Source organism: Panthera tigris, chromosome B3 (genome assembly GCF_018350195.1).
Source record: "Panthera tigris isolate Pti1 chromosome B3, P.tigris_Pti1_mat1.1, whole genome shotgun sequence".
Lineage (NCBI taxonomy): Eukaryota > Metazoa > Chordata > Mammalia > Carnivora > Felidae > Panthera > Panthera tigris.
The window spans coordinates 40,184,002-40,210,413 of record NC_056665.1 but is presented as its reverse complement, the minus strand read 5'-3'; the positions used below and the strand labels follow the sequence as shown (position 1 = coordinate 40,210,413).

General features: G+C 48.0%; 1 protein-coding gene across 1 annotated transcript in view; it reads left to right on the top strand.

Annotated features, from left to right (window-relative positions):
- The first annotated feature begins 11,829 nt into the window (after nt 1–11,829).
- The window catches only part of ANKDD1A (ankyrin repeat and death domain containing 1A), a 36,408-nt gene continuing 21,825 nt past the window's right edge, over nt 11,830–26,412 (top strand). The window contains exons 1-6 of the mRNA XM_042988630.1: nt 11,830–11,892; nt 15,276–15,379; nt 17,414–17,532; nt 19,093–19,102; nt 20,860–20,958; nt 25,805–25,909. Coding sequence (XP_042844564.1) covers nt 11,859–11,892; nt 15,276–15,379; nt 17,414–17,532; nt 19,093–19,102; nt 20,860–20,958; nt 25,805–25,909 — 471 coding nt within the window. The 5' untranslated portion in view covers nt 11,830–11,858. The remainder of the gene's footprint in view (nt 11,893–15,275; nt 15,380–17,413; nt 17,533–19,092; nt 19,103–20,859; nt 20,959–25,804; nt 25,910–26,412) is intronic.

Sequence of the window (26,412 nt, the reverse complement as noted above, 5' to 3'; positions counted from 1 at the left end):
TTCACAACTCTGCTGCCTCTTTGTACTTTTTTTTTTTTTTTAATGAACTTTAGTATCATTTTGCAAAGTATTATCTGGCCTTGTTTTTGAATTAATGCAGAGATGAATCAGCCACCATGTCTGCCTTGAGAAATTCAGTCTGGCAGGGATGTGGGCAGGAAAAGCAGTATAGTGAGATGGTGGTAGCTGCAAAATAAACAGTCACCCCATCAAGGCTATAGGTCTGGTATGGAAGGCTGGACCATGTGCTCTGGGAGCCCCCAGGAAAGAGCGGCATTCAGGGTCTGAGGCAATCAGGTAGGCCTCTATGGAAGAGGTTTCCTGCCTAGACTTTGCACTGGTTACAGAGAATTATCTAGAACACTGACTCATTGAATGCTCACAGTAGCCCTTAGCATTATTATCTCCATCTTCCAGATAAGGAAACTGAGGCCTGGAGAATGAAGGTCTTGCCTAGCTCCAGCCTCTGAGCTCTTAACTTCCCTTTTCCTCTCTCTCATCACCATGCTTCCACTATCATCCCACCAGCCCCAGCCTCTCCTGCCCCGACTCTGAGCCATGCTGGCAGGGCAGGCAGAGCCCTGGGTCTTTAGCACTGCTTCTGGACACTGCCTGTAGTTGGGTGACCTTCTGACAGAGGCTGAGACGCAGACCCCATGTGCCCAGGTGGCACCCTGCCCCACCCTGCCCCACCCTGCAGCCCAGGTCACGCCGCGCTGCCTCACATTCCAGCACGCAACACCGTATCATCCCAGCCCTCCTCCAGGGAAACACCTCTCAGAAATTGGGCCTTTAGAAGTTCTTCTGGGTGAAGCATTTGCTCCATGCTGCAGTGTTCTAAATGCCCATTACTCTGACAGGAGCCCATAGTCAATTGCCAAACTTTCTATTTGAATAGCGTTATTGTATCTTTTCGCTCAGGTTAATGAAGGCCTGAGGCTCTCTGAGAGGCCCTTAGTGAAGGGGTCAATCAGGGGACGGGGAATTAAACATGCAATTCCCCCTTCGGTCCTTACATCCCTGCAACTCTGCCCCCTTTCACCCGCCCCCAAGGACCTGCACCTCGATTCTGGGGAAAGCCTCAGAAAACAGAGCAGCAGACAGTAGGCGTGAAGGACCAGCTCCGAGAGACTCGGAGCTGGCGGGCGGGAACCCGCTTCTCCGTGTGGAGCGTCCTCCTTGGCAGGCGGACCCAGCCAACCTCAGGTCAGACTACCGCCCCGTAATCCCCGGCAGCTCCCTCCTCACGCCACTCTGGCTTCTGTCACGCTCGTGCCCGTGGTGGGGGCCCACTAAGGTGCGCACACCTGAGGCAATGAAAGTATTCATCGCCGGCAGCTCTTGGCCGGCTCTGGTTCTCCCGCGTGTAGACCACAGGAACGGCAGTTGGACGAGCTGCGCAGCTGCAGAAGCGACGTGCGCGCCCTCTGCGTGCTTCCCACGTCTGGCTCCTCCGCCCCGGAGTACGTGACTGCGCTTGAGGTTTTCCTCCAAAACGCTTTCCTACCCCCGCGAGAGAGCGCCCCCTAGAGTCGGGGCGCCCCTGGGGACGCGACGGAAGAGACGTTCTTGGCCTCGCCTGGGGGCTACAGTGCCCTGTGGATCAAAGAGTTAGCCTTGGGAGAGAGGCACGCCTGGATTCCAAGCTCAACTCCTCTGTTCGCAGTGTGCCCCTGGGCAAGTCATTAACCTCTCTGAACCTCACTTGCCTTGTCTGTAAAATGGAGCTTAGATTTACTAGTTCTTGCCTCACAGGATTGTCCGGATGATTCAGTGGGACGAGGTGGAGGGTAGAAAGCAGGGAGATAATAATTATCACGGTGATGAGTCACTCAGTATGTGCCGGGGACTGCTTTAGGCAGTTTGAAATGACCCTATAAAAAGTATTATACAAAGATGAAGAAATCGAGGGAAGAAATTGAGATGTAGTGATTTGCCCAAGGTCACACAGCTAGAGAGTGGCAGAGCTGGAACTAGCCTCAGGAAGACATGAGTACACAAGTGTTGGGAAGTGTGGGTGGGGTCCAAGGTTTGTAAGTTGAGGGGCTGCCCAGGGCCCTTAAAAAGAAAACAGCCCTGCCTTCTTTTGGGTCCTTCATGCTTTCTTTTTCTAATGAATTATTCATCCCATCTTAGTATAATGTTTGCGTGGGCAGGGAACTAAAAGACCATCCAGTCCTATTTCCTTATGAAGAAATGGGGAGACTTTTCCAGGGTCACACGGATGGGCACTGCAGAACAGCACTGGAGCCCATTTCTAACCTTGTGCTGCCTCCCCCTACCCAGAGGGGAACCTCTGGGTAAGCAACACTCAAACTACCCACTCAGTACTGGCACCTCTCCAGGGGCTGCCCACTGGCCACTCCTGACCCTGCTTGGTCAGAACCTTCTGCCATCACCCTTCTCTTCTTTTCCCAGGCATTCCAGGCCTCTCTCCCCCAACAGGGCTGATGCTCTAAGCAGAGAGACCAGTGCAGCCTCTGGCTTCCACGTGCTGGCACATGACCAGTAAATATTTTGCCGTTGCGTATGTGTGTGCACGCACGAGTATCTTCTTTCTTTTGTTAGAATGGAGCTAGCTATGGTAGCTACACTTATGGTGAGCATAGCATAACTTATAAACTTGTCCAAGGGTGCCTGGGTGGCTCAGTTGGTTAAGCATCTGACTTTGGCTCAGATCATGATCTCGCAGTTTGTGAGTTTGTGTCGGGCTCTGTGTTAACAGCTCAGAGCCTGGAAGCCTGCTTCGGATTCTGTGTCTCCCTTTCTCTCTGCCCCTCCCCCACTAGTTGTCGTTCTTTCTCTCTCTCAAAAATAAATAAACCTTAAAAAAATTCTTTTTAATTAAAAAAAATAAACTTGTCTAAACTTGCCGAATCATGATGGTGTTCATCTGAAACTAATGTAACACTGTGTGTCAGCTAAACTGTACTCAGAAAAAAGAAAGAAAGGAAAAGAGAAAGAGAAATAAAGGGGCTAGCATATTATACAGCAAGGGATTCCCAGTGTCATTTTGGGGTATATGATTGTGGGTATAGTTTTCCTTGTTTAAAGCTGTACTTTAAATTTTCTTTGATAATGAACAAACGTTTCTTCATTAATAAGACAGGAAATAAAAATTGTTTTAAAATTCTTTTAAGGAAAAGGCCAACAATCATAAAGAAAATGAGCTAGAAAGAAGAACAGATTGTTCTCGGGGTGCCTGGGTTGCTCAGTTGGTTGGGTGTCCTACTCTGTCTCAGGTCATGATCTCACAGTTTGTGGGTTCGAGCCCTGAGTCAGGCTCTGTGCTGACGGCTCAGGGCCTGGAGCCTGCTTCAGATACTGTGTCTTCCTCTCTGCTTCTCCCCTGCTCACACATTCTGTCTCTCTCTCAAAAATAAATAAATGTTAATTAAAAAAAAAAAAAAGAACAGATTCTTCTCAGAAAAAAAATGAAAATAGTTCTTAAACATAGACAAGATAACCAACTTTGCTCAAAACACAAATTAAAATTACACGGAGTTACCATTTTTTACCTATCATATTGGCAAAAATCTGAGTTTGACAGCATGTTCTGTTGGGAAAGCTGTGAGGAAACAGGCACTCTCATACATTGCTGATAGAGTGCAAAATAGTACAGATTCCATGGAAGGGATTTGGCAATTGCTAGCAAAATCACATGTGCGTTTACCCTTTAACACAGCAACCCCGCTTCTAAGAATAGATCCCATAGATGCGCTGGTAAAAAAAAAAAATGTCAATGATACATGCATGAGGCTATTCATTATAACTATTGTAATAGCAAAAGATTGGAAATAGGGCACGTATCCATCAGCAGGGACTGGTTGACTAAGCCACACAATGAAGGACTCAGACTGCAAAAAGAATGAGGAAGATCGCGACATACCCCTGCAGACAGATCACCCTGGTGGGTTCTATGAATAAAGCAATGTGGGTGTCCACAGTAGGCAAATCTGTAGAGACAGAAAGTAGGTTAGTGGTTGCCGGGGCCATGGTGGCAGCAGTAGTGGGATAACAAGAGCTATAAGGTACGTTGTTTCTTTTTTGGGTGATGAAAATGTTCTAAAATTGAATGGTGATGATAATACAACTCTGAACAATACTAAAAACCATTGGAATGAACACTTAAATGGGTGACTTGTATGGTCTCAATAAAGCTGTTCAAAAAAAGGCAAGGTGAGACAATTGTATATAGTATGCTATTGTAGGAAAGGGAGAAAAATACATGTTTACATCATGTTACATATACGTATATATGATTGAATTAAACAATATAAGGGTAAGCAACAACAACAAAAAAAGTTTATTGTAGTCCATTAGGATTCAGTTGGAGAGCAGAATCACTCTGACATTACAGGATAGGGACTTTCTTTTCTCTTTTTTTTTTTAGGATGCAGACTTTCTTAATAGTAATTTGCTTTGCACAGTTGTGGAAGGAGCTGGCAAAGATAGTGACTGCAAGGGGGAGTTGGGGAATCAGAGGAGTCACTAGCAAGCCAATCTGAGAAACCAAGTATGTCCAGCCGCCCAAACGATTACAGGGGAAGCTGCAGGGAGGTCTATAGGAAGCTCTTTCCTCAATAGAGGATGCCTCTCGGTCTGCTTCTGAGCATCCGTGGTGGCCTAGGGCCACTGTTGGTCAGTAGGGCCATCAAGTGGGAAGAAAAGCTAGACGTGAATGAAGGAGAGCAAGAACCAGCTGGAAGCTGCTGGTCTATGACAACTGACCATGACAACCTTCACAGACTTGACTTTGAAACTATATAAATATTTTACATATTATAAACAAAATTAACATTTAAAAAAAGCAAAAATGAAAGAGACCTATGCATTTTTTTTTTCAAACCTATGCACATTGAGTTGGTGGCATACCCACACAGGAACTATTCCAAGTGACTTCAAAATAGTGATGTGATTATATGCCCCTAGTGGGATATATCCAAATGACAAGACAAACTTTTATACATTTTTTTACTTGCAGGTAATCTCTACACCCAACATGGGCTCGAACTCACAACCTCAAGACCAAGAGTGGCATGCTCTACCAGGCACCCCAAAAGACAAACTTAAAAATACCTAAACAGTTTTTAGGAATTGTGTTGTTGTTTTCTATGCTGGAATTGTTATTCTCAGACTGTTGTGAGTACTTTATAGGTAAAGTGAATGAGGAATTATGTTGGAGTCACTGAGAAGTGGGACTTCCAACATGGGAGAAAGAAAATACAGATGTAATTTTGATAATGTTAGGTAAAAGCCTGTTGTCTTGAATTTGAGCTTATATTCAGTCATGAGTATGAATACATTTCATCAGGAATGATAAATGATGCATTTTATCGGGAAACAAATGAAACATTTCCTAGGTCTATCCACTGAAAGGTCCTAGAAATAAGACCAACCCAGTAGCAGTGACCATCTCTAGAGCCCAGACTGGTCTCTAAAAATCTTTCCCATTAAAGGACCCGAGACTCCCTGGAGAGATAGCTGATTCCAGGTCTGGTGAGAGGAATGTGCTAGATGAATCTGGAGTATCTTGTCACACCAGAAGCAGGGAAGCTGACTATGGTTAAGGTAAAAAGGTTTAGGTGCCAGTTGGCCAAAGAGGACGTAATTTGAGCATCAATAAGGAAAATAACTTCAATGGATAAAGCACACTGAATATGGTTGAATATGAATTTACTTCAAAATAATGCAGGGGAGGGCGCCTGGGTGGCTCAGTCCATTAAGCTTCAGACTTCAGTTCAGGTCATGATCTCACGGTTCATGGGCTCGGGCCCCGAGTCAGGCTCTGTGCTGAGAGCTCAGAGCCTGGAGCCTGCTTCAGAATCTGTCTCTCTCTCTGCCCCTCCCCTGCTCATGCTCATGCTCTGTCTCTCAAAAATAAACATTAAACAATTTTTCAAAATAGTGCAAGGGAGAGAAGGAAGTTAGGATTGTTAACAGCTAAATCTGGATGATAGGTATATGAGGATTATTATATCATTCGCTCTACTTTTATGTACATTTGAAATTTTCTATAGTAAATTTGTGTGTGTGTGTGTGTGTGTTTTACAAAATTCCTGTGTCTTAGATAAGGCAAATATGGCAAAATATTAATATGTGGTACTATTCCTTCAACTCTTCTGTAAGTTTGAAATTTTTCTAAGTAAAACATTAGGAGAAAAAAATCTCCTTTGTCTCTTTGTCTTGATCCTTTTATCTCAGCTAGAGTCCTCACAGCTCAGACCTCAGGGCCCCAGGAACCACTCTGAGCAGTTTTTTGGAACTGAGAGAAGTGTTATGGTCACAAACCACCAAATGGAGTAGCCCCCAAACCCAGCAAAGTCCGAGCGAGGAGTAAAATCTAGGAGTCTCTGGACTCCTTCTAAATGTTGCTTGGGGCACTTAGAACTTCAAATCTACATGTCAGAGCTTCCATCAACTAGTGGAGTTGTGTGCTATTAAGACTTGCCTTCTACTGACCCTCTCATTGTCCTTCCCTCTCTCCCCGTGATTTAATGGTGAATAGAAGTAATTAAAGAAGTAGAGGAGGGGGCACCTGGCTTCCTTAGTCAGTGGAGCCTGGGATTACTCTTTAAGCATCATGTTGGGTATAGAAATTGCTTTAAATTTTTTTTTTAACGTTTATTTATTTTTGAGACAGAGAGAGACACAGCATGAACGGGGGAGGGGCAGAGAGAGAGGGAGACACAGAATCGGAAGCAGGCTCCAGGCTCTGAGCCATCAGCCCAGAGCCGGACGCGGGGCTCGAACTCGCGGACCGCGAGATCGTGACCTGAGCTGAAGTCGGACGCTTAACCGACTGAGCCACCCAGGCGCCCCTAGAAATTGCTTTAAAAAAAAAAAAGGGTGGGGCTGGTAAATAACAAGCAAGTAGACAAATATTCACATGGCATGTTCAAAAGTATTAAACTATAAGTCTTTACAGCGTCTGAAGGAGGTGACTGGCTGCTTGTGGACACCCCATAGGGCTGTTGGGGTGATGGGGGAGATCCCAGTGGCAGGACTAGCTGAGCAGACAAAATTATTCTATATGAAAAATCAGGCTGTGCAGTGAACATTTGGACATTACAAACAGAGAATCTGATTAGAAGAGAAGCAGAGATTTCGGAGAAATGGGGGCCCGACTGGAATCAGTAGACCTTTGGGGAAAGAGATACTGAAGTATGGCTTTCAGGAAGTTTGGCTGTGTCTTGTTAAAAAAATGAAAAATCAACTGAGTAAATTTTAAGATCTAATTGGCTTTCTTAAGCGCTTCAAGAATCAAACCACAGCTCATCTAGCACATAGAGGGGAGCTCCCGAGGAGTGCTACAAAAGGGAAGGTTTTTATAGGAAGGAGGGTGGGACAAGAAATTATTAGCAGAAGAAAAGAAAGGATTGTTCCAGGCAAGGAGAGGGCTCCTGTGACGGATTACCTCATTGGTGCTGACCAGAAAATTCCTGGCTGACCAGTTAGGACTACATTGGGGGGGGGCGGGGTGGGGAGGTCAAAATTGCACTTAGGTATTAAGCTCCTGTTTGGTGACTTGGCCTAGCATAAGTGACACCATCTTGGACCTGTGATTTTCTTTTTAACAGTCTGAACTGTCCTGAATTCCCTGCCACTTTAAAAATAATGACTTTCATTATTTTTCAAGGCTTTGGACCAGACGAGTGTTTCTTTTGTGCGTGAAATGACAGGGCAATGAACTCTGAGTAGGAATAAGTAGACCCAGCTTGTTTTTTTTTTATCTTTATTTATACATATGTATACGTGTATATATATGTATTGTTTGTTTTTTTTTTTTTGAGAGAGAGAGAGAGAGCGTGCGCGCACGAGCGGGGGAGGGGCAGAGAGAGAGAGGAAGACACAGAATCCGAAGCAGGCTCCAGACTCTGAGCTGTCAGCACAGAGCCCAATGCAGGGCTCAGACTCATGAACTGTGAGATCATGACTGAGCCAAAGTCAGATGCTTAATCGACTGAGCCACCCAGGTGCCCCATCCCAGTGTTATTTGTGAGTCACAGAATTACAAATTGTAGCTGTGTCCTGGAGGAAAAGGCTGCTATGAGAGGGACAGTGAGGGTAGTGGTGGCACAACTAACATTGGGAAATTGACACTTAGGCCAGTCAAAAAATGACAAAGAGCTAGTCATGGAAAAGGAATGGGGAAGAATTGCTCCAAGTAAAAGGAAACGGTAAGTGCAAAGCTCCTGAGGCAGGGCAGAGAAAATTTCATTCTACTGAAGGAACTTTAGCAAGTTTAATTGTTTTTTTCCTCCCCCAGAAAGAGGACTTCAACTACCTCCCTTTGACTCCATCTGTTCTTGATTGATTGATTTGTTGATTAAGTTCTTTCCAGTTTATCTCTTAACTCAGGCAAAAGACCCTGCAGGCAAAGCATCAGGTGAACCAAAACCACCCCCTCAAGCAACAGGGACTGCTCGAAGCCAGCGTGACTGACCCCAGGACAATGATGGACCTGACCTGTACTGCCCACCTGCACGTATGCACCAACCTTTGTCCCACATTTTCCTTATACAATCCTGCAAGTATTTTCAGTGCTTTGGAGATGCTAGTCCGTTATCTTCCCGGTGTTGGCCTCACTGAAATAAATACCTTTCTTGTGCCACCACCACTCATCTCTCTGCCTTTGGATTTTGTCTGTAGCCATGGTCGGGCCTGGTCTGTCTGGGACCCCCAGAGCCACGTGCTCTTGCACCCCTGTGCCTCAGTTACATGGGGATTGAAAAACATTAAAATGATGTGCGTCATTACTAAGCTACAAAAAGGCTAAAACGATATGTAGAGCTCATAAATGACTATAATTGACATTATTTTTCCACAGTCAAACCAGGTTTTCCATCTGTGTTTCCTCACTTTGATATTTCCTCATTATTTCTAGTCAGTGTTTAGGTCAATCATGTCCCCCTTTCACACACACTCACACGGGTCCTGGAGCCACCCCACATGCCCTACCCCAAGCTCCAGCAACTGTGTTCTCAGGCTCTCTCTCTATCCCTGTCAACTGTGCTGGTCTCTGATTTACCTCTTCTTGTCCTCTGACCCCACAGTCCCTAATGCTAAAGGGATGGAGGCAGCATGTATGTGTGGAACTGGGTACTGTCTTCTTTGAGAATGACCTGGGGGTCACCAGAGTGAGTGAGTGCGTGGGGGAGGATGGGTGGGGGGGTTAGGTTGAAGGCTGGAGAAGCAGAGTGAAAATGGGCTCTGCATACCCTCAGAGACAGGAAAAAGACAGAGCCAGGGTTTGGTTCCCCCAAATATCTCCCTCCAAATATTCCCAAAGATAGAGCAGTGTGAACACCCAAAACTCTGCGGCCCTTGTCCAAAGTGGCCCACTGGATTTTGCATCTTACTCTCTTGCTCATATAACCTTGGTTATTTAAAAGTTTAAAAAATATTTATTTATTATTGAGAGACAGAGAGAGAGAGAGCATACTCGCCCATGCACACACACACGTAGAGGAGGGGCAGAGAGACAGGGACAGAGGACTGGAAGATGGCTCTGCACTGATAGCAGAGAGCCGGATGCAGGGCTTAAACTCATGAACTGTGAGATCATGAACTGAGCCAAAGTCGGACACTTAACCAACTGAGCGACCCAGGCGCCCCAACCATTTTTATGTTTTAATAAAAATGCAACCTTTCTATCCTCTCCCGGGCATCATGTAAAATTGAAGTCCTGACCGTGGTTTCTGTGGCCCTCGTTCACCACCGTGTATCCCAAGATATGAGCATCCTTGTTTGAGATGCAGAAAGCAGCAGCCACTTCTTTCTGCTGGCCCAGGGCAGTGGATATCATAGATGGCAGGTGGACAGTCATGCCAGCCAACTGCTCCCTGGCACCTCTGCATCCATCTGGGAAGCCAGGGCTTAGAGAGTGACTGCCTGCTGTCTGTGCTTTGACTCCATCAGAGTCCTCTCCACCTGCCAGATGCTCCTGCTCTGGCTCTTGAATCAGACCACCCTGGCTCCAGCATTTACCCATGTGAGATAGGAAGAGTTACTTACCCTCTTGTGCTTCAGTTTCTCTTCCATAAAATGGTAATGCCCATTTCATATAGGGTGGTTTGGGAGACAAAATGAGATAATCCACACAACGTGCTTAGCTTGAGGCTCATTAATTATTAGCTATTTTCATTATGTTATTTTTCAAAAGCCATCCCCAATACTTCCTCCTCCAGGAAGCCCTCCTGAACTACACTAACGACTAAAATATATTCTTCCTTCTCTGATCCCAGAACTAGTAACAGCTCTTTGCCTTGCCGTAGAGATGCCTGGGACTTCACTATCCCTAAATCTAAAGGGGCTGTAAATGCCTTAAAGCCAAAAAGGCAAAGAAGAGAAGACATGGCAGTCCCTCAGGGGTCTGATATGCCACCCATTCTGATGTTTGATGTGTATCTTTCTGTTTGTGTCTTTTCAATCTGTGTTGTCTTGTGTGCATGCATTTATTGGTATTATGTTAAGGGTCTCATTGGGTTCTTCTACTTTTTCAGCTCAGCACTGGATGTTTGTTTGAATCCCTGTTGCTATGAACACACCTGGTTGTAGAGGCTGCTTTTAGGTAACAGACTTGAGCAATGGAAACTTGAGCAAGGCAAAAGGACCCACAGTGACCACCAAGCTGAATACAAACAGGCTCATTAAGTGACCCACCTCGAAACAGCCCTAAATGACCAATGGGTTACTTGTATACAACCAGGCACAGTTACCAAAAAAGAGGAAAATTCCATATATTCCCATACTCCCTCACTCCACCCTATAACTATACCCCCCCCCCCCCCCCCCGCCCATCGCCTTGTTGCAGCCTCTCCTTTATTGTCCTGCCCCCTGCTCCCTTGCAGTGTATCCAAGAAACTTCTATCTTTTTTGTTCTGCCTTGAGTGAATTCTTTCATGGTCTGTGCCCCCAGCCCCCACCCAATCCGGAGGCCTCACACTGATATCTCTGGTTGTATACTATCACATTTTACCCATCCACTCCCTCAATGCTGACCCTCAAGTCACCTCCAACTCCCAGCAACCACAAAACAACAACACAGCAAAGAACATCCTTTTACATGTCCTTTTCCGAGGCTGTAAGAGAAAGAGCTGCATTTTAGGGCCAAAGTTCGCTGTGTTTAGTCTCCCTCATTACTGCCAGACTGTTTTTCCAGAATGGTTGCCTCAGGGGACTCCCACCAGCAGTCCACCTGACTGTCACAGCTCCTCATTCCCCTACCTACCAACATCTACCTTTCTAATTTTGCCAGTCTAATTGAAAATTATATTTCATTGTCATTTTAACTTGTATTTTTCTGATCATAAATAATCTGACCATCTCTTCATATGCTTACAGGCTTGCTGGGGTGTCTGTTCCTTAAATGCCCGCCTAAGCCCTTGGAGTCTTTTAGCTTCTCCGGGCAGCTGAGCAGGCTCCAGAGTCTTGAGGATGGGGCCTGCCAGAGGCCTTGCACGAATGTCCAGGGCCTGGAGGCTGGGACAGTCCCCCCGTCCACGGGGACCTGCAGAGCCCAGAGTGGCCCCGACCCCCCAGCCTTGGATGTGAAAGGCGCGGGGCCATCGGCATGGGATGTCGAGGGAGCTCCAGGAGGCACCTGCAGCCTGGTCGGGGATGGGGACGGGGGTAGGTGATGTGCAGCTGCGCCCACATCATGCTCAAGGGCCAGGAGGGACCGAAGGGTCTGGAGCAGCGGCTTTCGCGCGCACCCTGGCGCTCCTGGGGACCCATGCCCTTCGACCCCAACTCAGCGCCCCCTTCCCTCCGCTCGCGGCGCCGCGCCCAGGCGGACGCGCGGCGGGCGGCGGGCGGTGGGGCAGAGGCGCGCGCCCGGGCTGCGGAGCGGCGGCATGGAGGAGCCCCCGGCGTGGGAGAACGACGGCCGTGAGTCAGCCGTGCCGCGGGACCCGGGGGCGGGCGCGGGCAGAGCCCAGAGGATCCCCGAACCCCCGCGGGGAGCGACCAAGCCTGCGATTGGCGCTGTCCTCGTGGCCACCTCGGTCGTGGGCTTCTTTGTGGCGCCCAGAGGAACGCGCACCAGGGTGGGGGGAGCATTGGCTGCGCGTCTGGGACTTGGCGGCGCCATCGGTCCTGAGAGCAGGGAGCTGCTGCGGTGGAGACATTAGCTAGAAATAAGATGGTTATGCGATCCTTTATTGAGTACTTACTTTGTGTGCCGGGAAGAGCCAGGACAGGCATGTTATTTGATCTTCACAGAGGCCCTATGGGTAAGACATATTGTTATCGCCATTTTGCAGAAGAGAAAGCTGAGGCCCAGGGTGATTAAATAAGTTACCCAAGGTCACACAGCCGTTAAGTGGTAGCAATGCTGAAGGCCCCAGCTCTGCCAGAATGTTGAGATTGGTTGGGGAATGAAGACCATAGCAGATAGGGAAAATGAAACCCACAGGAGGGGAGCTGTGGTGTGCTGCAGGTGGGATGAGGGCACCTGAGAGTCTTGCTCAAGGAGTGTGCTCAGTGCCAGTGTCTCTGGGCCGGTCAGCATCCATGTGAGCATCAGCCAGCCTGGGAGGCTTTGGCTGCACACCCTGGGAGGGGGAGAGAGAAAGATTGTGCCAATGTCCTCACACTGGGTTAAGGGGCTCTATCAAGTTGCTGTTTCAAAGGGTGCAGGGTTCTGCCTGGGTCAGAGGATCTCTTGAACCCACCCTCAAAGAATGTACAGCAATGGAGCATTTGTGTGTGGGGGAGGGAATTCTGGGCAGACCATGCATCATGGGGAAGGTCTCCCAGGCCAGGGTACAGTGTATATTTGATGTGGCCAGAAAGAGGATGCATGGGTTGAGGTGGATGGTAAAGAGATTAGGCTTGATTTCACTGGGGTCATGCAGGGTCTGCTTGCTCCCATTCAGACCCTTGGCTGTTTGCTGACACAAACAAGCCACTAAAAGGCCACCTGTAGGCTTCCACTAAGAGAAAGGGAGTCAGAGCTGGAAGGCATCTCTACAGATACCTTTCTTCACCCTTCTGCAGTTTTACAACCAAAGAAACCAAGGCCTCTGAGGGTCACATGGCTAGCCTTAGGAACCTGCTGCTAGAAAGTAGCAGACTGGGTACTAGATCCCCAGCTTCTCTAAACTCACATCTAAAGTGCCAGCTTTTTTCCTGAACTTGGATCATGGTGTTGTTCAGCCAAGAGGCTAAGGAAACAAAAGCTCGGGACCCAGGGCTTTTGGAGGTGTTTGAGATCTGAGAAGGGTTCTTCCAGAAGAGCCCTCTTCTCACCTATAAGAAAGGCATCCCTTTTGGGGGTGGGAAAGGGTGGAGCTAGCAGTGGAGACCACACCTGGAAGATGGTGTTTTCCCCACTCCCCTGCAGTATTGACCTGAAGCTGCCTCTCCCTCAAAGCCTCTTTCCTGCCATTTACTTGAGCTTGTGGTTTGATTTTCCAGGGGACTAATGAGTCTTAATTGGGACAGCATCTTATGGTTCCAATGCCTGTGAAGAGTTTTAATGATTTGTATGTCACTCATTCATTCAACAAATGTGTGCCAAGGCCTGAATTTGGGGATTCAGCAATTAACAAATAAGACCTCCCCTGTCATGGGCTTATAATGGGGGAAGCAGACAATAAACCTCATCAATATGTAAGTATAGCATATGTCTGTGGTGAGGGGTGCTATAGAGAAAAATAATGCAGGGGGGCGGGTAGGAAAGGTGCTTTCTTTGGTTGGGATTTCACAGACTTAGAGAGCCCTGAGTGAAGGAGGCCCTACCACTTCCATGTCTTTGGCCACCAGAATTTATTCTCTGACCCCTTTGCCTTGGAGAAATAATAGTGATGATGATGATGATGGCTCTATTTGCCAGATACCATGCTAGGGGCTTTTCATATCTTATATCTAATCATTACAATAACCCTACAGGGTGGCACACATTCCCCATTTTGCAGATGAGGGAACTGAGGCACAGGATAATTAAGTAACTCAAGTCACATGGCCGGGAAGTGACTCAGAGCTGAACTTAGGGCCATGTGATCGCTCAAGGGCAGCAGCTCCAAGGTCCTTAGGTTGTATCTATGAGGCCCAGGAAAGCACAAGACCCTCTCCCATATCTGGAAAGCAAATTGATGGCAGGCCTGTCACCTCAGTGCTTTCCAGCCTTCTCTGACAAGTCACTGGCCACCTGTCCCTGGATACACCAATGGGCTAGATCTGGACATTCACTTTGGACCAAACATGTAGGATGATGTGGGTTTGGGGGCAAGCAAACCACAGATACCCTGCCCTGTGCAAAGGGCCAGCAAATATTTGTGCCTTGTGCTAGTGTATCTAAACCTTTCTGGAGGAGAGACAGGTATCTATTAGTCTGAGGATTTTTGTGTCACTGATAGAAGCAGAATCTTATGGGTTCTTCCTTATGCCCAGCTTTGGGCCTGCTGTGAGCTGTAGGTGGATCAGCAAGGGTCAGATGTGGCCAGGGCCCCAAGGAGCTTGCAGTCCAGCCAAGGACACCAGACATCCTCACAAGACAAGAGCAGTCAGGATGACAGCAGTGTGGGGGTCTGGTGAGAGGTGCCCTGGACCACATCACCAGGCCTGGGTCCTCCTGGCTTGGCCACCACCCCTCTGAGCAGAGCCCACTGCTGCCAATGGCAGGAAGCCAGCAGGGGGAGCTCTGAGGCTCCCTCTAGTCGGAGATGATGGTGCAGCATTGAGGCAAGAGGAGCCCTGAGAGAAGGCAAATCAGGGTGGGGCCCACAGCTGGGAGGCAACAGCTGGTTAGGACTGGGGATGAAGAGAGATGAGATGGAGGGATGAGGACAGAGAAGCCGGGTGATATGCCTCTGGCCTTGCCCGTGCCTGATGAAGTAGGTGGTTCAGTAAATCCTGGCTGCCTTCTTCACTGGACACAGCCATAGAAAGGTAGTCATCAACTCCAGTGGGAATGAATTCCATTCCCTTCCTCAAGAGCTGCTCTTAAGGTCGTGAAAACTGGATGATGGGGCACCTCTGAGGGCCATGACAGGCACACACCTGGCTCCTGTGGATGGTCTTGCCGTGCTGTCCCATCTTTAGGGTTTTGCTGAGTCCTGGTTGTGTGGACATGGGTTGAGTTAGTGAAGAAAAGTAGCTTGTCTGGGGACGTCCCCTAAAAGGGGGGAGAGGCATCCCTGCCACCATTTCCAGCTGGAAGACCCCCTGTCTGGGACACGTTCAGGGCCAGGGAGGAGCTGTTCACCTCTCCTCTGTATGCAGTGTGGGGTGCTCTCCCCCTCATTCCATATCCCCTTTTCTGCCCCTAGTGCTTCCTCTGGAAAGGCAGCTCCATGAAGCTGCCCGTCGGAACAACATCGGAAGGATGAAGGAACTGATCGAGAGGAAAGTCAACATCAGGGCCAGAAACCACGTTCGTAAAGGGGCTCTTCCAAATCAGGGTGCCTGGATAGGAATAGTGCCTGCATGATGACACCTCCATGCAGGAGGAACAGTTCCTGGAGCTGGAGGCAGGAGCATTTGCATATGTTACTTGGGGGAGGCTCAGATTGTCCACTTTGGCTTAAGGTCTCTGGGGCCTCTCTGAAGTCAGGGATTCCTAGCCAGGCTTGGGCAATTTGAGAACTCACGCGCTCAATCCCCATCCCCCACCTGAAAGGCACACACAAGGAACAAAGGTTAGAGTCAGGAGGGCAGGGGGGTTGAAGGTCAGGAATCAGAGGCTGACAGATAGGCAGATAGGGGCAGAAGACTGGAGGGAGAAAGATGAAATGATGCCTATGGTCAGAAATCCAGGGGTTCAAGACCATGAAAGGCCAGACCAAGACAGGCTGAGCATGTGTGAGGAAGCAATTTAGTTTAGATCTCTGAGCGCCCACTATGGGCCCAGGCAGATCCTGGGGGGCTCAAAGACCAGACAGGGAGGCAGACCTAGCCCACTGATCAGACCTCAGGGAAGGCTGCTGATGGAGTGATCTATAGCCCCGCTGGGGGAGGAGACAGAGAAAAGCCATTCCTTCTGATGGGGAGCCCTGGGGATAGTCCTGGGTGCCACTCAGGGTAGCTTTTCCCTACCTTGGGGCTTCTGGCTGCCAGGCTTGTCTTAGGGGGATGTCAGCCTGGGTGGGAGGTCAGTGGAGGCTGAAAGGGTTGGATGTAGGATTCCTGCCTGCAGCAGAGGCTGCTCTGTCTGGGGTGACACGACAAGGGTATGACCTGGGTCTTCAGGGCCTGCCTGGGGCCCAGTAAGAGTAGGAGGAATTCCCAGAGATGTCTGATGTGCTCATCCACCTGTTTCCTGGTGGTCCTCACTCACCCCCTGAGAGGTGAGGAGGGCAGGAAGGATTAGTCCTATTTATAGATCAAGGCAGGCACAGACAGTCAACAAGTCACCTCAGGTCACACATTTCATTGATAATTGGAGCCTCAGTCTCAGCTCCTGGGCAAACACTTGCAAGGAAGCATGGACTTGTAGGATGATAGGATGCTAATGCCAGATTCATTCATTTACTTGTTTGTTTATTCATTCAATCCGTCACTATTTCTGAAGGGCTTACTCTGTGCCGGCACTGTGCTAGGTGCTGGGGACAGAGCAGAACTTGTGCAGATGGAGTCCCTGCCCTCTTGGAGTCCGGGTGGGGAGAACAGATATTAAACAATGTGTCTCATGAACAGTTCCTTCCCACTGTGATTAAGTTGAGAGCATGTGGAGGGTCTGAGGGGGCCCCCCTACCTGTAGCAACCAGGGATTTTTGCAGGAGCCTGAGTGAAGACAGGAAGAGGGGATAGTGTGGGCAGAAGCCTTGAGGAAGGAAGACCACACAGAAAATTAGCATTTCCTTTTGTTGTTCCCTTATAAGCTAAAAACCGCAGGTCATGAGCTGGAGGAAGGAGGATTCCCCCAGTCCTGCTCAGATGTGCTGAGGCCAAAGACCATGATGAACTTCCAGGGTAGTCTGACAAAGGGGTGGGGGACCAGGCCCCTTCAGCCCATTCTGAAGGAAGAAGGGGATTGACCCAGGTAGTCAGGGGCCCTCAGGGACTAGGACAATAATCCTCCGACTGGTGGCTGTCCAGCAGAGGGAGCAGCAGGAACAAAGACAGGCCGTGGGGGAGTAGTTTGGCATTTCTAAGCCGTGGCAGGCAGGGCCTCACAGGGCCTAGGGTTAGGAGTTTGTCCCAAGAGCAGTGGGAAGCTGTGCAGTTTTAGGTGAGAGACGGATGGGTCTAGTCATTGTGTTTGACTATGTTCATTTCAGCTGCTGTCATGTGGAGGAGGAGAAAGGGGCCTGAGTGGGGCTGGGGCCCTGCCCTCTTGTCACTAGAGCCAGCAAAGGCCCTTCCACCCTGCAGACCAGCTGAATTGCAGCTAAGGAAGTGGGAGAGGGTGGGGAGGTGGGCCAGGCAGGCAGCTGGTGCCTCACAGCTCTTCTCTCTCTCCTGGCAGGTGGGCAGGGTAGCCCTGCACTGGGCTGCGGGTGCAGGGCATGAGCAAGCTGTACGGCTGCTCCTGGAGCATGAGGTTGCTGTGGACGATGAGGATGCGGTAGGGGACCCCTCATTCGGGTTAATATTTCCAAATGATCCTGAGATCATATTCTCTGCCTCTCTGCCTCTCCCCTCACCCCTCTCCCCTCAGTCTTCAAGGGCCAGTGACACTGCAATGATCCCAGTTTTCCCCTGTACAGCCATAAGGACCTCTCCAATTTCAAGAGCTTTTTAGTTCTCAGCCTTTCAGTCCCACATGATACCATGTGAACAGGGAGAGATATGGGCTGTAGAACAAATAATTGGGTGGATTGATAAAGGACTTTTTAGTAAAATACTCAGGAGGTAGGTCTCTCATGATATGCCATGGGACTCTGCTCTTTAACACTTTAACCAGAGACTGGAATGAAAACTAACAGTCTTACTAACAAATTGGCAGGTGACACATTGCCGAGAGAGAGCACTGAAGAATAACAGGGTCTAGGTTTGAGGAAAGGGCTGGGTCTGACAATGACATTTGACAGGGATACACTTAAGAATCCAAGCTTAGGGGCACGTGGGTAGCTCAGGGGATTGAATGTCCAACTCCTAATGTATTATTACTTTTAATTTTTTTTAATATTTATTTTTGAGAGAGAGAGAGAGAGAGAGAGAGAGCAGGGGAGGGCCAGAGAGAGAGGGAGACACAGAATCTGAAGCAGGCTCCAGGCTCTGAGCTGTCAGCACAGAGCTGGATGCAGGGCTTGAACTCAAGAACGGTGAGATCATGACCTGAGCCAAAGTAGATGCTCAACCAACTGAGCCACCCAGGCACTCCTGAGTGTTCAACTCTTGATTTCGGCTCAGGTCATAATCCCAGCACTGTGGGATCAAACCCCATGTCGGGCTCCATGCTGAGTGCGGAGCCTGCTTAAGATTCTCTCTTTCTCTCCCTCTGCCCCTCTCCCCAGTTCACTCTCTCTCTCACTCTAAAATTAAAAAAAAAAAGGGACACCTGGGTGGCTCAGTCTAAGCATCTGACTCTTGATTTTGGCTCAGGTCATGATCTCACAGTGTGTAAGTTTGAGCCCTGTGTCGGGCTCCGTGCTGACAGTGTAGAGCCTGCTTGGAATTCTCTCCCTCTCTCTTTGCCCCTCCTCTGCTTGCATTCTCCTTGCCTCTCACAAAATAATTAAATAATGGGGTGCCGGGGTGGCTCAGTCAGTTAAGCATCCAACTTCAGCTCGGGTCATGATCTCACAGTTCATGATTTCGAGCCCCGCGTCGGGCTCTGTTCTGACAGCTCAGAGCCTGGAGCCTGCTTCGGATTCTGTGTCTCCTCTTCTCTCTGCCCCTCCCATGCTCATGCTCTGTCTCTCTCTGTCTCTCAATAATAAATAAACGTTAAAAAAATTAAATAAAATAAGTAGATAAATAAATGTTAAGGCATTATAAACTTCCCTGCAGAGATTTACCTTTAACAGAAATACTTTTCTTTGCCCTGGATTGTCTTTGCTCCCAGGCCCCAGCATGAGGGGGAGCTTAATTACAAACTGGGGCTAGGGGGTGCGGCAGCAACACCTTCTTCCCCACTCCTGCCCCATCTCCTCATTTAGAGCTGACGCTAAAAGGAGAGTATCAGGGCGCCAGGTGGCTCAGTCGGTTAAGGGTCCGACTTTGGTTCAGGTCACAATCTCACGGTTGGTGGGTTCAAGCCCCGTGTCAGGCTCTGTGCTGACAGCTTGGAGCCTGGAGCCTGCTTCTGATTCTGTGTCTCCCTCTCTCTCTGTGTCCCCCCCCCCCCACATTATATCTCTCTCTGTCTCTCAAAAATAAATAAATGTAAAAAAAAATCTCTTAAAAGGAGAATATCTAGGATCCTTAGTCTGAGTTTCCCAATAAAATACTGGAATGTCATGTGATAGGCCTTTGCCCCCAAAGACCCCTCCACTGTCACCACTGTGCTCTGTTATTTCTTATTTCTTCCTTGAGGGAATGAGTGAGAAAAGAAGGTATGAGGAAGAATAGTAAGAGAGAGAGAGAGTGCTTTTATAACTCTTCTCTATTTTCTTTGCAAATAGTAATAAATGTATTTTGAAAATTAAGAAAGGTGATGGATATGCCTACTTTAGTAACAGAAGGGTGAGGGAGACAAGAGAGGGAAATCCTGCTGTTGGGGGGAAGGTCTCTAGGGATATACCATAGGGCTCTGTCCTGGACAGTTCTTGGAACTAGTGCAGAAGTATCCCTGGGGTTCCCACTGACAGGAGGCTCTGGCTCTCATGACTCTCCTCTCCCAGCCCTGAGCCTTGATCCTTTTCATTCCCAGGTTCCTGTGGGCTTCCTGCCCCCACCCGCCCGGGGCTGGGGATGAGTATACATTCTCTCCCTCAGCCAGCCAGCCCACAATTACTGATATTCTACCCAGTGCTGGGTCTTCCGCATAACCCCATGAGGGCAGAGGTCAGGGAAGGGGCTCTGATGATCTCAGAGTGCTTCACAGATGCAGGAAGAGCTCCTGCAAACAGGTGGTGAGCCGCCATCAAAAAAGGGCCCAGACATATTCTCAGTTGTTCCAAAGGGCATGTGGGGTGGAAGGCACCAGGGATTCAGATTTTAGTACAGCGGAAAGAGGGACTTTCCAACAGTGAGTGGTGTTTTTCAGTGCAGTAGATGTCTTTGTAAGGTGGCAAGGCGTCTTCTGGCTTAAGCCATCTGCCTGGAGGACGTCCTGTAGGAGATTCAAACAGTTGGTTCTCAAACACCAGTCCAGGGTGAGGTCTTTACCAGTCACAGCAAATCAGAAAATAAGAACAATGTAGTGTGTTTTTCATGAAGCTGTATTCGGAAAGAGCATCTTCTCTAATTAGTTTCTCCCCAACTTTTTGTATTAAAATATTCCTGCTTTTTTTTTAAAGAACTTTTTTAATGTTTATTCATTTTTGAGGGGGGGGGATGAGGGGCAGAGAGAGAGGAGGACAGAGGATCCAAACCAGGTTCTGTGCTGACAGCACAGACAGTGTGGGGCTTGAACTCATGAACTGTGAGATCATGACCCGACCTGAAGTTGGACGCTCACCCGACTGAGCCACCCAGGCATCCCTAAAATGTTCCTTGTTTATTACATGCTGGGGAGAATAGATGGTAACTGTTTTCTTTTTAAATTTTATTTAGCAAAAACAAAAGTTTGCAATAATCAGCCCCTATTTTGGGCTTTACTAAAAAGTCCTATTTCTATATTTTGTCTCAGCCCCTATTTTTAAAAAATGCCATGGTTTTTATATTCCTAAATCTTGGTGCTCCCCAGCCCGGGTGGCACTTATGGTCCCTTATGGTTGTATGATTTTCAGTGCAGACATGGGCCCAGGTGGCACAGCCATACCTGCTTACATTCTTCTCACCTCCTCCCTGTGTCCTCTCCCCCAGTTTGGGATGAACTCGCTTCTCCTGTCTGCCTGGTTCGGCCACTTACAGATCCTGCAGATCTTGGTCAACTCTGGGGCCAAGATCCACTGCAAGAACAAGGTAAGGCCTCAGATGGCAGACCCCTTGCTCCCGGAGTCTCTGCCGCCTCTGTGCCCTGCCCCTGCAGCATGGGTCTGCCCCCACCTCTGCTCCCTCCTACTCCCCGGGTGACTCTGCTGCCCCAGCTTGCCCCTGCCTTCTGAGAACCCTCTGGAAGTCGCAGCTGAGCTCAGCCCCGTGAAGTTGGGACGCTCAGTGTTTCCACTGGGGCTGGGAGAAGCTGCTGGGGTGGTTCTTCCATCAGCATTAAAAGCCTCTTTCTTCTAATGCCCCCGACTCTTTACCACTCTGCCATGTTGGAACAGTCCCTAGCCCTCTGGACAGCCTCCTTATTCACACAGGAGGAGTCAAAGTAACACCCTCAGAGGGTGGTTAGGAAGATTTAATGAGAGAGAGAGAGGTTGGGGCCTCCCCCCCCTCTTCTTCTGGGCGCTGCCTCCCTTGTGGGGTGGAAAGAGGAAAGTTCTGGTTACCAAACCCTGGGACCTTGGGCAAATTACTTCAGCATCCTGAGCCTCAGTTTTCACACTGGGGAAATGGGGATGCTAGTACCCACCTCTGAGCTGAGGGAGAAACTCAGTACTCTGTATAAAGTACCTGGCTCAGTGCCTGGCACATTAGAGAACCTGGCAGTCTCTCCCGGCTCATTGGTGTGCTCTGTGGTATGAGGGAGGAGGGTCCCCAGCAAGTCAGATCTCTGCTGGGGATCTCTGCACTGGTGTCTCACCTTTTAGGGGGTCATTGGCCCTTATGAAAATGCAAACATTTCTGGACCAAACGCTGTCAGCCAGGGGGTCTCAATCTGGAGATCCTTAGAACTCAGGGTGGGGAAAAAAGGGACATTTTTATTTTTACAAACTTCTATTTAAAGGTTTAGTATTAGTTGCAATGATGAGCGAATGCAAGAGTGGAAGTGGCATGGTCTTTTGAAGCCAAGGCTGGGAAGTCACACGATACCACTTCGACCCTATTTTATTGCTTGAAGCTCCTTGCAGGGCCAGCCTGGATTCAGGGGATAGAGAATATTGGATTCTCCCCCTTAATGAGAAGAGTACACAATCCCATTGCTTTGGGTGTTTCCAGAGGTGTGAGGAATAGTTGTGTCCATCTTTGTAAGCAGTCCCACCGACTACTTTTCTATTCCTTGTTCGAGGACCTCCCTGGAGGTATTTATCTCACCTGTAGAGGAACCTTCAGCCAGGCCATGACTGCACCACACTCTGGCCCTGGAGTTTTCTTTTCCCCCGCTGTTTACCTGGCTCTACTTTGCCAGGCACTGGTGATATCTAGAGTTTTACCAAACTATAGGTTGTATTAACATTTCAGCAGTTTTTCTGTTAATGTCCTACAAAGTATTTAATCATCTTGTCTCCTTACTCTCCTCCAATTTTATGACAACTTCTCAGTCTTTCCTTGTTTTTCACGACCTTGACACTTTTGAATAGCGCTGGTCAGGTATTGTGCACAATGTCCTTTAATTTGGGTTTGTCTGATGTTTTTCTCATGATTAGAATGGGGTCATGGAATTTGGAGTAGAAAACCACAGAGGTTAAGTGTCCTTCATTGCCTCCTGTCAGGAGAAATATGATACTGTCCAGTGACAAAACAAAAATAATTTATTTAAATAAACTCTCTGCCATCTTGAGCCACCCAGGCACTCCTGAGTGTCCAATGCAAGGCCTTGGTAGTGTGGGACTCGAACTCCCAACCTAAAGATCAACTGAGCCAGCCAGGTGCCCCCAAAAGGCAGCTTTGTAGCAAGTTTGATGTCCTTTATTCGAAAGAAAACAGTCCCTGGGTTGGGGGAGTACAGCCCTTCACAACAATTGAACACTCTTCTGGAGAGATTTTGGGTAAGAGCAAATTTTATAGAGCCCCCAAAGCAGCAACACAGAAACGGCAGGATTGGCTGCTAGGGGGATTTCTTTGTAAGGCTAGTGGGTCCTGTTTTCTAGGGTCAGGGGAGCTAGTACAGCTCAGTGTATGTTAGATTGTCATTGTTCTACGTTAGGTTTCCTGTAAGTGCAGGCTGAGGTAGATTTAGATTTGTGACCTGGGCCAGGTCACTGGGGCAGCCTTCATTTTGTAGGTCTCAATATAAGAATTAACTTTATCAGTACCAACATGGCCTGTCACTGGTGATGTTACCTTGATCCAGTTCTGATACCAACTCCAATGTGTGTGCTTTTTTCCACATCACCAAGCAATTAAGTCAATTCTCCATGGACACTGACTGGGTTTCCCACAAATTTAACTCAATTCCAATACTATCTGCCTAAAGATAGTGTCAGATTCCACTGGTTAAGGGTTTAGACCTCCAAGACCACCCCCATTTCAGAAGCCAATCCCAAGTCCAGGCTGTTACCTGGGCTTCTGACCGATTAGCTATAAATCAGAGGTTCCTACCACCCCCTCCTTAGTTTTGATTAATTTGCTAGAGTAGCTCACAGAACTCAGGAAACTAGTTTACTCACTAGATCATAAATATATTACAAAGGATATTAAAGGATACAAATCAATAGCCAGATGAAGAGATACATAGCGTGAGGTCCTGAACAAAGGAATTTCTGTCCTTGTGGAGCATGGGACCCAGCACGTGGATGCGTTCTTGAGTTCACCAACCTGGAAGTTCTCCAAACCCGGTCCTTTCCCGTTTTTATGGCGGCTTCGTTTCATAGACAGGATAGATTAAATTCTTGACCATTGGTGATTGACTCAACCTCCAGCCTCTCTCCCCTCCCTGGAGGTCAGGGGGTGGGGCTGAAAGTTCCAACCCTCTGGTCTAGTTGGTTCCCCAGGCAACCAGTCCCCCATCCCCCTCCCCCCACCACGTCTTCAGTTACCTTGGGGCTTCCCTTGTCACCAAATTAACGTTAACAATAGACGTCTTAACCGCTCTGTACACTTGGAAAATTCCAAAGGTTTTAGGACCTATGTGCCAGAAACAGGACCAAGCCCAAATATATATTTCTTATTATAAACCATAATTTCAGGCTTGATCACGTGGTTAAGTGGTGTCGCCCAGGTTTCTCCATTGGAGTGTTAGCATTTTTCCCTTCCCAAACTCTATTGTCAGAAATGCTTTGTGGTTTTAATTTACATTTCAATAATGACTAATGATGTTAGATATCTTTTCATATGCTTCTTTGCCACCTATATATCTTCTTTGTGTCCAAATGACTTTTTAATTGGGTTAATATCTCATCGATGAGTTTTTAGAGTTCTTTATAAATTTTGGAAGTGTTTCAAGATAAATTTTAGACATCACTATACTTCCCTCTAAATACTCCGTATGCATAACATTCACTAGAATTCAATTTCTTTGCTTAAAATGAAATATACAAGTCTTAAGTTTATATTCACTGGGATTTGACAAATTTTACTTCAGCGTAATCCAAATTACTGTCAAGATGTACAACATCATTCTGTTGATTTTTATGATCTATCGATGGTTGCAATCCATTTGAAAAACAGTGCTCTAAACAATCTAGCTATAATGCAATGCCTTGGTAGAAGCTCTGGGCTATAAACAGGATTTGCAAACCTCCCTCACTAAAATATTGCTTCTGGAGCCAAGAGACCATCTTTCTGCCCACCCCTTTTCCCACCCTGGCCACTTCTGTCTGTTAAAGAACAAAATTCAAGTGAGTAAATTTAAAGATCTAATTGGCTTTATTCAATGATTCATGAATTGGGCAGCATCCCATCTAGCAAATAGAAAGGAGCTCCAGGGAGCTGTATAAAATGAAAGACTTTTATAGGCAAAAGGAAGTGGGGCAAAGAAGTTATTCCAGCAAAGACTGGATTGTTTTAGGCAAGATCACCTTCCTTCAGGGGACAGTGGGGGTGGTCTATCAGGTGGTTGTTTGTTTTTTTTAAGTTTATTTATTTGGAGAATGGGGGAGTGACAAAGAGAGAGGGAGAGAGAGAGAGAGAGAGAGAGAGAGAGAGAGAGAGAGAGAGAGAGAGAGAGAGAGAGAAAATCCCAGGCAGGCTCTGCACTGTCAGTGCAGAGCCCAGTGCAGGGCTCCAACTCATGAACCATTAGACCCTTAACCAACTAAGCCACTCAGGTGCCCCTGTCAGGTGGATTTCCTCCCTATTATTGACCAGGAAGATCCAGACTGACTGGCTAAGATGACTTATCTGGGAGAGGCTGAAGCTGCAATTAGGTTAGGTATTAAAGTCTCAATTTGGTGATGGGTGGGCCTTAGCACAGGTGACTCCATTTTGGGTCTGTTTTCTCCTTTTTAACACCTCCTAGTCCTTGCAGACCCCATCAGCTCTCACTCCTCCCCAGAAGGTTAGGAGGTTACCACCTAGAGATAGACACTGGGTGCTTAGTCACCTCCTTCTTCTTTTGGGGCCGTGTCAAGGTAAGCAGATGCTAGAACCTTTTAACAATGTCCTGTGGTGGGTAGCATTCTGAGGACTATTAGTGCTATACAACCTCACCTTACATCCCGAATTATTTTTCAGCGTATAACAAAACTTGCTGTAGAGGATGCTGTCCAACCCCCTCAGCCACCCACTGAGGTAGTCAGGGGTTATTATCCTGATTTGACCTATAAGAAAATGGAGGCTTATAGAGGTACAGATAACTTGGTCAAGACCAGACTGCATTGCTGATAAATGCTGGAGCTGGGATTTGAACTCTGGCGTTCCAATTCCTACCAGGCTCTGTGAGGCTGAGTGGGCACTTGTGGTTTTCCCCATTTATATACTGTGTTGTTTCCATGGTAAAGCTGTGTTCTAGGTTGCAAACATTCACCGTTTGGGAGACAGCCAGTGGGTGAGAAGGGTCCTCCTTGGTAGACTGTAGGGACCACCCTGAGCTTGTTTCCAGGACGGCCTGACCTTACTACACTGTGCAGCCCAAAAAGGCCACGTGCCAGTGCTCGCATTCATAATGGAAGACCTGGAGGATGTGCCCCTGGACCAAGCTGACAAGGTAAGAGTGGCCTCAAGGCTGTTTGTCCTTCCCATTGGGCTTGGGGCTCCTGGGGCCACTCCTGCCCATTCCTTAAGTGCATCCTTTGAGCTATGAGCAGACTGGACCCTCCCTCAGGGAACTGTGGGCCTAGAAGGGGCATTAGGGCACAAATGAGTCAGATAAAGGAGGAACATGATCAGTTCCCTCAGAGAGGGAAGGACTGATAAGGACTAACTAGGTAGGTTAGAGACAGGAGCCACTGCTTTCTGCTTCCTGGAAGAGGTGGCATTTGGTGAATGAACTGGGTTAATGAACTGGGTTTTGTTGGTAAGATTGGAAAGCGGGGAGGTTTTATAAATAGAGAGGAGAGCATTGCTAAAGCTTTAGAGGTAGAAAAGGGCCCTTTGTGTGTGAGTTTGGATGGTTTGTGATTTGGGGAGTGAGAGCCAGGGGGCTTGTTGGGAGCCCCGCATGGAAATCTCCACTGACTTCAAGACTCAGAAATCTGTCCTTTATTCAGT